The sequence below is a fragment of the Lepus europaeus genome, chromosome 13, assembly GCF_033115175.1.
Source record: "Lepus europaeus isolate LE1 chromosome 13, mLepTim1.pri, whole genome shotgun sequence".
Lineage (NCBI taxonomy): Eukaryota > Metazoa > Chordata > Mammalia > Lagomorpha > Leporidae > Lepus > Lepus europaeus.
The window spans coordinates 581,136-596,072 of record NC_084839.1 but is presented as its reverse complement, the minus strand read 5'-3'; the positions used below and the strand labels follow the sequence as shown (position 1 = coordinate 596,072).

Sequence of the window (14,937 nt, the reverse complement as noted above, 5' to 3'; positions counted from 1 at the left end):
TGAATCTTGATGGAGAATGGGAAGGGAGAGGGAGTGGGAGATGGGATAGTTGCAGGTGGGAGGGAGGTTATGGGGGGAAAAGGCCACTATAATTCAAAAGTTGCACTTTGGAAATTTATATTTATTAAATAAAAGTTAAAAAATAAATATTAAAAAAAGACAACTGCAGATCAATATCCATGATGATCTTAGGTCTAAAACTTCTCAACAAAGTACTGGCACACTGAACCCAACAGCACATCCAACAGATTAGACACCACAATCAGGTGATGCAAGTATGGTCCAATGTTCACAATCAATGAACATAAAACATCACACCAACAGAATGTGGAAAAAAACACATGATCATTTCAATAGATACAGAAAAAGCATTCAATACTATTCAGCATCTCTTCATGGTAAAAACTCTCAAAAAATTAGGTATAAGAGGAATGTACTTTAACATAATAAATGTCGTATGTGATAAACCCACAGCTTTCTCAGATGAACATGTAGAAGCTTACAGCATTTCCTTTAATACTTTAATAAGACAAAGATGTCCACTTTGGCTACTCTGAAGCAGCATAGTATTGGAAGTCTTATTCACAACAACTAGATAATAAATAAAAGATATCCAAACTGAAAAGGAACAATTTAATTTATCCCTGCAGATAACATGATTTTATATAGAGAGAAATCTAGACTCCACACACCATAAAAAACTGTTAGAACTGATAAATCAATTTAGCAAGATTTTAGGATAAATGAAATACAAAAATAGTAGCATTTTTATACACAACTAACAAATTTACTGAAAAAGAAATCAATAAAGCAATCCATTCATAATACTCACTCAAAAATCTAGCAATAAATATAATGGAGGAAGTTAAAGATCTCCTCAATAAAATTATAGTGATGAAATAAATTGAGGACACAAAAAAATCAAATGTCATCCTACTTAATGATTTAGAGGATTTCATATTGTCAAAATGTAGATACTACCCAAAGCAATGTATAGATTTGAAGCAACTCCCTTAAAAATACCAATGATGTTATTCAAAAAAATAAAAAATCTTAAAATTCACATGGACCCACAAAAAAATTGCAAATAGCCAAAGCAACCCTGAGCAAAGAGAACAATGTAGGAGATATCACAATATCTTACTTCATAACATACTACAAATCTATAGTAACCACAACAGCATGGTACTAGATGAAAACAAACACCTTTGCTAATGGAACAGAATAGAGAACCCAGATATTAATCCTGACACACAGTCAACTGCTTTTCTTTAAAAGATTTATTTGAGTGCTGGGGTCATTTTGGAGGGTTCTGGGGTAACACTGAGGAGAGCACAGATCCCCTGTGTGGTTTGTGCACTTGAATGTGAGCTCACCCTAGATGGGTGAGTCACCTTGGCACTGAGAAGGGCTGAAACTGTGAACACTCCAGCCAGTGTGATGATCCTTTCTGCTCTAATGACAACAGGGGATAATGACCACCAACCTGGACTCTCACTCCACCCTTGAGCACTGGCCAAAGCTCCCTGACCTGCCCCTAGACCTCTAGATGTCCACTACATCCAGTGAAGGAGTTACATTTCAAAGAACAAAGCCCTCAGAGGAGAAAACCAAGTGTTTCCATAGATGCCTAAAACAAATTTAGATGAGATTTCCCAAAAGGAACACACCCCCAACTCAAAGCTAGAATGTGAAGATCAAGAGACTGATGAAATGTCTGAAAAGGAATTCAAAGTAGTGACCATACTACTCATTAAAAAACTTCCAAGAAGGCCACACTAATGTTAGCTGCTCTGAGATGAAAAGAATACAAAGAACCATGTTTCCAGGGGCCTGATGGAAACTTGTAGTGAACAAGTTAAAAAAAAAACAGTGAAGATTCCATAGGATAAGAGGAGAGAAGACAGAGATACCCTGGGCATTGATCACTTCGGCAGAGAGGAGGTGAGGCAGTAATCACACCCTCCCCTACTGACGACAGAGGAGCTCCATCACATGCAAGCTGGGTATTAACCTGGACTCTTGCACTAATCCCAAGGACTGACTGGAGCTACCAGGCCCCAACCAGCACACACCTCTGGATATCCAGTGAATGAGTAGACACTGCACTAAGCCACAGAGATATATTTCAAAGACAAAAGCCATCAGAGGAGAAAACCAACAAGTGGTTCCACGAATGCCTAAAAATAAATGGAAATACAAGACACATGAACAAGGAAGACAATATGACATCTCCAAAGGAACACAACAACACTTCAATATTATAATATGAAGACAAAGAGACTGATGAAATGTCTAACAAAGAATTCAAAAGAATGATTATAAGATTACTCAAAAAATGAGAGGGAAATTAATGAGTTAAATGCTTACATGACATGGATGAAAAATTTTGCCAGGAGATAGAAATTCTGAAGATAACTCAATCTTAAATATGATAAGAAACAATATCTAAGCTAGAAGACAAATCTTTGTGAAATATGCAGACAAAAAATTAAAAAATAGAAAAATTAAGAGTAGTGTTTGAGGTTTATGGGATACTATCAAACAACCTAACATATGGGTCTTAGGAATTCCTGAAAGTGTGGGAAAAGAGAATGGATTAGAAGGACTATTCAGCGAAACAACAACAGAAAATTTCCCTAATTTGGAGAAAGAAAGGGACATACAAGTACAGGAAGCACATGAATTCCTAATAGACATGATCTATAAAGCTCTTCACTAGGACACATTACAGTCAAGCTTTCAATGGTAAAACATAAATAAAAATTCTAAAATGTACACAAGAGAAATGCCATATTCTTTCAGTGGATCCCCAATTAGACTAACAGCCTAATTTCTCATCAGAAACTCTACAGGATATGAGAGAATGCAGAGACATAGTCCAAGTCCTAAAAGAAACTTTCAGGGCCTGCACCATGGCATAGCAGGTAAAACTGCCGCCTGTGGTGCCCGCATCCCAAATGGGCACTAGTTCAAGTCCCGGCTGCCCTACTTCCAATCCAGCTGTCTGCTATGGCCTGGGAAAGCAGAAGATGGCCCAAGTGCTTGGGCCCCTGCACTTACGTGGGAGACCCAGAAGAAACTCCTGGCTCCTGGCTCCAGATCAGCGCAGCTCCAGCCATTGCAGCCATCTGAGAAGAGAACCAGCGATGGAAGACCACTCTCTGTCTCTGTCTCTCTTTCTCTCTCTGCCTCTGCCTGTACCTCTGTGTAACTCTGCCTTTCAAATAAATAAATATTTTATAAAAAAGAAATGAAACTGTCAACCCAGAATACTATACTCAGCAAAGATCTCATTTATATTTAATGAAGGTGAAATAAAAGCCTCCCCCAAAAAATAGAAACTGAAAGAATTTGTCACCACTGATCTAGCCTTACAAATGACACTTAAGGATTAGCTACACAGAAACAGAGATAATCATTATGAAAAAATATGAAGGCAGAAAATCTCCTAGTAAAAGTACAATGAAAAGCCAAAGCAAACAATATGAATATGTACAGGAAAATGGCAGAACCATTACTGATAAGTAATGATCTTTCATGTAAATGGGCTAGATTCTCCAATTAAAAGATACAGACTGGCTGAATGGATTAAAAAGCAATACCCATCTATTTGCTGCCTACAAGATATACCTAATAAAGATATGCAGAGACTGAAAGTGAAAAGATTGAAAAGATACCCCACGCTAACAGAAAGCCAAAAAGAGCAGGAGTAGCCATCCTAATGTCACACAAGATAGACTGTAACACAAAAACTGGTAAGAGACAAAGAAGGCCATAGTGTAATGGTTAAGGGATCAGTTCAACAGGAAGATGTGACTATAGTAAATGTATATGTACCCAATGCTTGGGTGCACAGGTATTTAATACAAATGTTAGTGGATCTAAAGGAAGACATAGACTCCAATACAATAATCACTTTCTTCAACAGACACATCAACTAGTCAAAAAAATCAACCAAACCGGCAAAGAAACAACAGAGCTAATCTACACTATGGACCCAATGGACTTAATTAGCATCTAGAGAACATTTTATCCCACAGCTACATATTGCACATTCTTCTCATTAGTGCATGGAACTTTCTCTAGTACAGACCATACACTAGGCCATAAAGCAAGTCTCAACAAATTTCAAAAACTGAAATTACACCATGTATCTTTTCTGACCATAATGGGATGAATGTGGAAATTAACAACTTAAGAAACTTTAGAAAATATGCAAATACATAGAGACTGAACAACACACTCTTGAATAAATAGTGACTCATAGAACAAATCAAAAAGGAAATAAAAAATTCCTGGAAAGAATGAAAATGACACCAAAATACATCAAAACTTGTGGGCTACAGCAAAAGCTGTAGAGGGAAGTTTATAGCAATTAGTTCCTGTATCAAAATATTGGAAGACACCAAATAAACGATCCAACTCCATTTCAAGGACCGAGAAAAAGAAAAGCAAACCCAAACCAAAAATTTTAGGAGGGAAGAAATGATTAAAATTAGAGAAGAAATAAACAAAATTGAAATAGAAAACATACAAAATCACTGAAGAGCTGTTTTTTTGAAAAAATAAACAAAAATGATACATCATTGGCCCAACAACCAAAAAAAGGAAGAAGACCCAAATTAATACAATCAGATGAAAAAGGAGATGTTACAATGTGTACCACAGAAAAAAAGAAGCATCAGGAATTACTACACACAGCAATATACCAACAAACTAGAAAATACAGAAGAAATGGATAGATTTTTGGACACATACAGTATACCAAAATTGAATCATGAAGACATAGAAAACCTAAATGGACCAATAACCAATATGTAAATTGAATCAGTAATTAAGAAACTCCCAACAAAGAAAAAATTCAAGTCTTCTCAAACTATTCAAAAACTATTGAAGTGGAGTGAATCCTCCTAAACTCCTTCTGTAAGGCCAGTACCACCTTAATTCCAAAACCAGAAGAAGATACAACAAACAAAGAAAACTATGGACTAATATCTCTGATGAACAGAGATGCAAACAGCCTCAACAAAACACTAGCTAATCTAATCCAACAACACATCCAAAAAGTTATCCACCTGGACCAAGTGGGATTTATACTTGGGATGCTGGGATGGTTCAACATACACAAATCAATAACATGAACTTAGCAAATTGAAGAATAAAAGATATATAATTATCTCAATAGATTCAGAGAAAACATTTGATAAAATAAAATAGCTCTACATGATAAAAACCTTAAGCAAACTGGGTAGAGAAGGAATATATCACAATATAATCAAGGCAGTATCTGAGAAAGCCACACCAAAATATTTAGTGAGGTAAAGTTAAAAGTATTTCCACCAAGATATAGAACCACAGAAGCATGCTCTCACTATTACTATTAAATATAGTTCTGGAAGTTTTAGTCAGAGCCATTAGACAAGAAACAGAAATAAAAGGGATACAAATGGGAAAGGAGGAGCTCACATCAGCTCTGTTTGCAGATGACATGATCCTGTATTTAGAGAAACCAAAAGACTCCACTAGGAGATTACTGGAACTAATAAGAAAGTTTGGCAAAGTTGCAGGATATACAACCAACACACAAAACCAATAGCATTTTTATACACAAACAATGCTTTGGCTAAGGAACGACCTACATGATCACTCCATTCATAACAGCTAAAAAAATTCAAATACTGTGGGATAAATTGGACCAAGGATGTGAAAAATCTCTACAATGAAAATTAAAAAACATTAAAGAAAGAAAAAGAAGACACAAAAAATGGAAAAATCTTCCATATTCATGGATTGGAAGAATCAATACTGTTAAAATGTCCATACTACCCAAACTAATTTACAGATTCAATGTGATCCCAATCAAAATACCAATGATACTCTTCTCAGATCTAGAAAAAAAAAAGACCATAAAATTCATATTGAAACACAAGAGAGAGACCTGAATAGTTAAAGCAATCTTAAAACAATACAAACAAATTGAGAAGCATCCCAATATCATATTTTAAGACATATTACAGGGCATTTAAAATCAAAACAGCCTGGTACTGGCATAAAAATAGAAACAGATTAGAGACCCCAGAAATTAAACCACGCATCTACAACCAAATGAGCAAACATCAATTCATGGAGAAAGGACAATCTCTTCAAAAAATGGTGTTGGGAAAATTGGATCTCCACATGCAGAGGTATGAAACAAGATCCCTACCTTACACCTTACACAAAATCAACTCACAATGCATCAAGGATCTGAACCTGAGTCCTGAAACCATCAAATTACCAAAGGAAAACATAGGGGAACACTGCAAGACGTTGGCAAAGGCAAAGACTTCTTGAATAAGACCCAGAAGCACAGGAAATAAAATCAAAAATAGACAAATGAAATTTCATCAAGCTAAGAAGCTTCTGCACTGCAAAGGAAGCACTTGGGAGAGAGTATTTTCAAACCATGCTACTTATAAAAGATTAATATCCAGGATCCATAAAGATCTCAAGAAACTCAACAATAACAAATAGTCCAGTTAAGAAATGGGCAACAGACATGAACAGGTACTTTTTAAAGGATGAAATACAAATGGTCATCAGACACATGAAAAAAATGCTCAGGATCATTAGCATCAGGGAAATGCAAAATAAAAACCATAATGAGATTTCATCTCACCCCAGTTAGACTGGCTGTCATCCAAAAATCAGAAAATAATAAATGCTGATGAGGATGTGGGGAAAAGGGTACACTGATACACCATTCGTGAGAATGTAAACTAATACAATAATTACGGAAGACAGTATGGAGATTCCTCAGAAAAATTAAAATAGATCTACTAAGTGACAAAGGCATCGTACTCCTGGGAATTTACTCAAAGGGGATGAAATTAGCATATGAAAGAGTGATCTGTACCCTGAAGTTTATTGTAGCTCACTTCATAATAGCTAAGATATGGAATCAACCCAAATGTCCATCAAATGATGATTGAATAAAGAAATTGTGGCATAAATACATGATAAATCCTGCTCAACCATAATAAAGAATGAAATTCTGTCTATGGCAACAAAATGGATGCAACGGGAAACCAATATGTTTACTGAAATAAGCCAGTCCCCAAAAGACAAATGTCAAATGTGTTCTGTGATTTGTGGCAAATAATATAAGAGTACAAAAATGTATATGAGTATAATTGACATTCTGAGATTTGTTTATAGCCCTTGGGCCCCTGCACCTATGCTGGAGACCCATTGGAAACTCCTGGCTCCTGGCTTAGGATTGGCTCAGCTCCGGCCATTGCATTGGGGGAGTGAACCCAGTGGATGAAAAACCTCTCTCTCTCTCTCTCTGCTTCTGCCTATCTGTAACTCTGATTTTCAAATAAATAAATCTTTTTTTTTTTAAAAAAACTGTATATATGAAAAACATGAAATTTGTTCTCATTATATAAATAAAACACTTAAAATGACTACAGAGCACAGGTGCTCACCTGCTGGATGCTGTGACCATCCAGGCTGCAAGTGTGCTTTCTCTCTCACTGCGTGTACTGAAGCTTCCATGATCTCTGCTGCTCGGGAGACAGCTCTGCTGGTCGGCTCCGGGAGTTTGGAAAGAGACAGAAGCTGAGCTGGGGAAGTGACGTCCCTTTTCTTGAGGTTTCTGTAGTATAAGATATAAATATTCATTTGTGGCTGCTTTGGGATGTAATTTCAAATTAATCAGGCATCTACTGAGTAGCAACTGCCAGGTGACATGCTGGGCACTGCATGGATACAAAGATGTGAGCCGCGGTGAGGGTGGCCCAGACAATGTGACGGTGGCAGGTGTAGGAGGGCTGTGGTCAGCACAGGTGTGGAGCTGGCAGGGAAACCCTGACCTGCTGAGTGTTCCACCCAGAAGTTCCACCCAGAAGCACCCACCTCACAGCGCTCTGTTGTGGGAGAAAAAGCCCCTTATTGCTCTTTGCAGTCATTTGTTAGCTATAGGTCAATGGATCACTTACATTTTTTTTCTATTAATAATTACTCAAAAGAGCTTTCTGAGTGGATGTAACAGACACGTATCCAAAATCTACTTCAGCAAAAGACTTCACTAACAGGAAAATATTCAGACATAATCCAACTTTACGGCTGTGCAAAGGGCAGTGGTAGTGGCAGGCCCCTTCCTAAGGTTGATGGTGGGGGCAGGGTAGACCCCACCTCCCAGAAGCTGTGCCTGGAAGGGACCCTCAGCGACAGGCCACGCAAAAGGTATAAATGTCTGGGCCCTGTCAAAGGACAAATTACTCCACCATCCCTACTCTCCCCAAAAGATGTAAAATCAGCACCCAAGTCCTTAACTCCCCAGCCAGGCTCTCCTTCCTGAAGGTACCTGTGAGGCTGTTGGAACTTAGTGATCTCCCAGGCCACAGCCCACGCCTGCACCAAGAGTGGTTGGCCACATGTGCACTGCTGGCTCTCCCTGATGTGAGCGCCTCCCTGGCTGCCCTCAGAATTCACCACCACCTCTTTTCTCCCCACAAATTTAAGGAAACCAAATGTGGAAGGAATGCAGATATTTTAAACACCATCATCAGTATTCAGAAATATTTGGATAATTAGCTCCCTGTTCATTGCTCATGTGTTCCCCAAACTGACACATTCATATGTACATCACATATGCACACTCATCACATACATGCATGTGTATCACACCACACACACACATTGCTGTACATATAAAAACTCCCATGCACTCTCATGCAGATACATGCTCATGCTTCTCCCGTTCATCTCTTGGTGCCTCACCACCTAACGTCTCAGACCTTCCTGGACCAGAACTGAAGGTGGTGTCTGATGGCACTCGGGCAGTCTCACCACCTTCTCATCCTGCACCAACCTTTGTCTGCAAGTCTGCTGGTTCAGTCTCTGCATGCGTGAAGAATCCGTAAACTCCCCAGAGCACAGGGCAGAGGGCCCCATGTCTGAGGAAGCAGGCTCCTGTCCCTCCCGGAGCAGCATTGCACCTGCCCCAGGGCTGTCTTGAACATTCCCTCAGCTGCACACAGGAAGATGGGAAAGGCAGGGACGAGGCCCCGGGAACCTGAGCTCAGCTCCCAGTACTGTGCTGGAAGACAGCGTCACCTTGCAGGGTGCCTGACCTCCACTGCACTCCAGTGAGTCCAAGCCTTGCAGGTCTGCAGGTGCTCTTGCAGAGGCGATTCTGCAGGGCAGCCTTCATCTGCTACTGTGCAGCTGTGAGTGCACAGCGCCACTGCACACGCTCACGTGCTTACTACACAGTGTATACACGCACACACATGTTCTTAGTCTACAGAGACACGTCTGGGCATTAACACATGCATACGCAAACAAGCTCTTATTCTACAGTGCACGCACATGTGCATGTATGTGTTCTTCTGTAGGTATGTGTGTGCATTAACACACACATGTACATATGTTGTTCCATAGTCTATGCACATACATATGCTCTTCTATTATAACTGTGTCTATGCACTGAAACATACATGAACACAAATGTTCTTATTCTATGGATAAATGTGCATGTGCATCAGTATGTATGTGTACACACACATTATCTTTCTACCGGCACATGTGGGTACGTCGGCGCAGGAGCAGGCACCCAGGGGGGTGGGGTTGTCTCTGGCGGTGTCTCTTTTCCCCCAGCTGTCCTAGCTCCTGAGGAGGGGCCCCTTCCTCCATCAGGGCTTTGGTGGCTTTCAGCTTTTAAACCAGGTTATGCGGAACAATGTCATGGATCACGGTGCTTTTCTTCTATTTTGCTAAAGAAAGACTCAGAGTAAACACGGTTCTGCCAGCTGCTTACACGGATCACGGGAGAAGCGAATCATCTCGTGTGGGAAACGGCGGCTGGGGCCCGTTTAGGAAGCCACAGAGAAGGTGCGGGCGCCCTGGCCGCATCCTACCTGCGCATGGTCAGCTGCAGCGCGCCGTCCACCAAGGCCCTGCTCTCCTCTAGGACGCGCAGGACCCGCGCCGCGTCCGCCTGCCCTGCGGAAGAAGCAGCGGTCACCAGACGTGGACGCGAGGCGTGGCCAAGGCCAGTCGGGGCGGGGGCGCTGCGGGGCCTCCCGGGCCTTTCTGGGGCCTGGCCCTCCTCTGGGGACTCCGAGGCACGCTCCTCGGCTGTCGCAGTCACCAGAGCATGCCAGAGCGCACGGCACTGTCCGCCTACCCGCAGTCCCCACGTGCTGATCCAGTGGAGCCACCGCGCGTCACCGCATCCACGAGGCCCGGGATGGGTGTTCAGTGCCTGGGGCTCAATCTCTGGTCGAAAATGCGAGGCCGCAGAGGACGCGAGAGGGCACCGGCCGGGGTGTGCGCCCCTCCCCGAGGTCGGCACACCTGTCTGCAGGGCGAAGCCGCGCCAAACGTTCTGGAGAACACACACAGGAGCAAGCTGAGCGGGGCTCGCCCACGGGGCAGCTGCTCCCGAAGGCACGCGGAGCCTCGCCGCGCTCCGGACGCTGAGGTGACGCTAAGGTGACGCTGAGGTAGCGCCGGGGCAGCGCCGGGGCACGCGTGCAGCCTGCTCTGGGCAGGCGCAGGGCGCGCGCCTTTCCCGCCCAGCGCACTGCGCCTGCGCACGCGGCCTGCGCTCGTCCCCGCGTGGTCGGAGCGCGCCCCACTGGAGCTTGCTGCCGCGGGCCTGGCTAACGAGGGGCGCGTGGCCTGAGGCGCCGCCCCGGCCCCCGCCTGGCCCCACGCCCGCACTTGCCCAGCCTGAACCCTGGCCGTCCTCGCTGCCCCGCACACCCCAGAGGGCGGCTCGGGCCGCGGGCCTGCCTTGGCTCCGCTGCCAGCTCCCGGACTTGCGTCTGGAGCCCCTGTGCAGGAGCCGGGGTCTATTTTCGGGGTTCAGGGACCCTGGGACGGCGGCTGGTTTCTCCTTCCCTTTAGCAAAACCTCACTCCGGCTCCCGGGCTTCTCCCAGTTCAAATGCGGTCCTTGGGCCACTGCTCCTTCCTCCTCCTCACCTGCGTGAGGCGCCCCGCCAGCCTCTTGCCGGCCACGGGACACCTGCTTCACCCGCCTACCTCCTGTGCTCAGCTCACAGCCTGGTTTTTAGTAGGAAACTGACCATCATTTTAGCAACTGACCGATTAAGCAAGCCCCCCCCCCAACTGTGTCCCCCCATCTTGGAATCAGCAGGTGTCAAGAGGTCATTTCTTCCTGCCGACCAGCAGGAGTCAAGTTCTCTAGGCTTCACCACCACGCTAATGATCACTTTTCTAATGACAAGATGTTCTGCTGAAATGTTAAAAATAGTTTTACATAATCACAGATGATTTTCTGCTCAAATTTTGCCTAAGAAATAATTTTTCATATAGAAAAATTTCCCCCAGCAAACCATTATTCTCATCTGCGATAGTCCCAAATTTCTGCTGGAACTGGACAGATGTTATTCAGCGAAATCACTTCTTGACTGAGCAGAGATGACTGGTAGCCATGGTGGGGAAGGAAAGTGTTTTTCTCACCCAAGTTTGGTTAATGTCTGAGGCCTCTTAGGTTAGACTGGCAGGAGAGGGCTTAACAGGAGAAAACAGAAGCTAATGAGCCGGTGCACCTGCCGCACCCATCACACACCAGTGAGCTCCCAGGGCACGGGGGAGGCTGGGTGGACGCTGCCCCTTAATGAACGACCAGCAGGTTTTGAGAGGTGAGGAGGCGCAGGAGCAGGACTCTGGCCTCAGGCCACAAGCAGGGCAGGGCTGGGCACCTCGGACTAGCTCCGCCCTCCTGCTGGGCAGGGCACCCGCTCTGCTCTCAGGAAATGGGGGAGCCTGCCTTCTCTCTGCTGCTCCTCAGATGCCGTCAGCTCGAAAGTAAGCCACTGTCCAGGTGGCAGGTGTGGACGGTGGGTGCTGAACCCACATCCCTGGATCCTACAGCCTCTCCCTCTGCACCTCTGCTCGCAGCTGTGCAAGGGCGCGGGGGGGAGGGGGGTGCACCCAGAGCAGAGGCAGAGCAGAGCAGTCTCTGACAGGAGACTCACAGACAGGCAGTCTGGCCTAACCTTTTCCCTTCAGGGTAGAAAACTAAATTCTCGAAGTCACAGGACGCCTGGGACGTCTCATTGTTCCAGCTCTCAGGGGCTGCCTGCCCCCTGCCAGTCTCCCTCGCATGCTCATGTGATGAAGCCTTGGGATTCAAGAACCGCCGTGCGTGCGAGGAACCAGCACGTCCAGAAAGACGACAGCACTACGTGGTCAGCAGACCGGAAGCCCCGCCCTCCCTTCTCCACACCACACCCTGCGCCAGGCTCCTGAGATCCGCTCTGACCGACCCCAGCTAGGCCGCCGCTCAGAGCTGCACTGCGACCCCTGCTGGTGAGACCACAGACTTGGAATAAGGCTGCACGCTTTCCTGTTACACAGACTTTCCCATCAGCAGGAAGGAAATAGTTTTCAGATTTAAGCCAGGGAGAAATGGGAATTTTCTACCGGGCAGTCGTCGGAAGATTAGCTCTTCAGAAGGCAGCACAGCTTCACTCTTCAAAAATGATCACAGAGCGTGTGCCTACTGCTCTCCCCGGACTCGGGCGGTCCTTTGCCGTTGGTAATGGTGAAAAGTAGCTAGACGAGGCCCCAGGCCACGTCTTACCTGTTACTTACCCCCGAGGCGCTGTCTGCCTCTCAGCATGAGTGGGAAGAAGATGCAGGTGCAGGCCACCGCCAGTGTGAGAGCCAGGGCCACGAGTCCTCTCATTCTGCCTGCAGGGAGCACACAGCAGGCCGGGGTCAGGGCCGGACAACTGGACCTGGTTCCTGGCATCTGGCCAGTGAGAATCTGCACTACCTGGGCCGTCCAGTCCCTGCCTGGAGACTGAGTCCCCACCCGCCCAGGGAGGGGTGGGAGCCCCATGAGACCCTGAACGCCCTCTGGAGTCGGTGGGATGCGTCACCATGGCCCCACACAGGCTCTCAAGTCCTAGCTCTGAAAACAGATCTCTCCTGACAGGAGGCTGCAGCTGCCACAGTATCTCAGCAGATGTGAAATTACTGTCATGGGGAATAAAATAATTCTATTTCCCCAACATGTCCACCTGGAACAAATAGCCCATGCTAGGATTTCAGCCTTTATAAAAGCAGGAAATGGGGCCTCCCGCTGCCCCTGAACTTCTCGCTGCAATTTGCACTCCTCAGCCGGCTCAGAGCTCCGGAGCCAGGAGAGCCAACACCAGCAGTTCCTCCTTTCAGATCTTGGCTTCACCGTGCGCTTGCGGAGGCTGCCGCTGAGCCACTGGGCTTGCTGAGCAGGGTGGCGCTGGTGAGGCCGCCCTCCGGGGATCTGCCTCACTGCAGGGCCAGACACGCCCTGCACGCTGGAGCCAGGAGCCCCTGCACACCCAGCCCTCATCTGCCCACCCTATGCTAGCAGCAGCTCCCCGTGTCTGCCCCGATACTGGCCTCTCCTGGACCACTTCACAGGTTCACTGATGGCTTTCTCCCGGAAAGCAGAAAAATTAGAAGTTTCCCAGCCTGACCTTTCTTGCTCTCTCAGCCGACACACAGCAGGGTCCTCTGTCGCTGGCTGGGACTCTGCCCAGGTGTCACCCGCACTTGCTTCCCAGGGGTCAGCCACCACCATATAAACCCGTGCCATGCTCTGCTGCCCACTTGAGCGCCTGGCAAGTGGGGAGGCGTCCACCTCTGTGGCCGCAGAGTAGTGGCTGGTGCTGTGTGTGCGCCAGTTCCTCCGCCCTGGCTGGTCAGAGGCCAGGCGTCACATCACTGCGGTCACACCTGAGGTCCAGCCTCTCGACACGCATGCTGGAAAGAAAGGGGAAAACGTTTGTATGTGGAAGAAAGGCAGACCAAGCAGGACCATCACCACGTGACAGCAGCACTGTTCTCTCTTGTGCTCGGAGTTGAAGGGGGGGGGGGCAGGCAGTGAGTCTCCAGTGTTAACTGGCTGGAGCTGCTTCCAGGCCTGTGGGTGACCACAAGGCAGCTTTGGGCTGGCCCCGAGTGGATTCCTGGTCACAGAAAGGTTTATCTCTTTGCTGGGGGAGTGACGCGTGCCACCCAGGGTGCTCGTGCAGGACAGAGTCCCATCCCATCCAGAGAGGCCCAGCATCCTGCGGGATGCTCAAGACAAAGGTCACAGTGACTCCTCCGAGAGCCGGGGGGCATGTGGTCACAGTCTGTGTCCAGGCCACTTACCTCATGAGAACGCCAAGCTAACGTGCCCAGCGGGTGACACAGGCAGACCTCCGTGGAGATTTTCATCCCGGCTCACTGCTGATCTGAGACTCTGAGCTTCTCCATTTCCATGGAAGTCTTTCAAGTCCCCGCTTTATGAAAACCATCACTCTCTTATTTCCCTCTCTTTAGGACTCATCCAAACGTGCTGCTTCTTCCTCTTGGAGAAGAGAGGCCGAGCCCTGAAACGTAAGGCGCCTGAGTGTCGGCCTGCGCTGGGGCACATCATGCCCCAGTGCGGTGATGGGTACGAGGAAGGGACCGGCTGAAGGTGCTGACCTGGAACGTCAGAGCCTGTGCCATCCGAGGTTGAGGGGGTCCTCCCCAGATGTGAGGCTGGGAGCAGCTGGGACTCACTGGGGAACGCCGTGGGCAGCTCATGTCCTTTGGGAACCAGCCCCTCTGCAGGAAGAGAAGCCAACTGGAGAGGTGAGGTGACCGCTCTGAATCCAGTAAGGAAGGGTAGCGATGCTCTCCCACGGCTGGGACTCGTGTCCGTTGGGGAGCCCGTACCCTCCCCGTGGTATCGTGTCCATTGGGGAGCCCTCACCCTCCCCGTGGGACTCCTGTCTGTGCGGTGCACACACACAGGCTGGCTGGCATAAAGGTACGTGTACAGCTGCCAAGTTCACACAGTACTAAGGGGTCTTGTGTGTCCGTGTGGTCCAGTGACCCCCACAACTCCACAAAAGAGCATTGTGACTTTGACGTCAAACCCTGAGTCAACAGC

At 46.7% G+C, this 14,937-nt stretch overlaps 1 protein-coding gene across 1 annotated transcript in view; it reads right to left on the bottom strand.

Annotated features, from left to right (window-relative positions):
- The window catches only part of TPO (thyroid peroxidase), a 66,143-nt gene extending 53,432 nt beyond the window's left edge, over positions 1–12,711 (bottom strand). The window contains exons 1-3 of the mRNA XM_062210111.1: positions 12,618–12,711; positions 9,909–9,993; positions 7,473–7,642 (exon numbers count right to left, since the gene is read on the bottom strand). Of these exons, the coding sequence (XP_062066095.1) occupies positions 7,473–7,642; positions 9,909–9,993; positions 12,618–12,711 (349 nt within the window). The remainder of the gene's footprint in view (positions 1–7,472; positions 7,643–9,908; positions 9,994–12,617) is intronic.
- Positions 12,712–14,937: the final 2,226 nt, after the last annotated feature.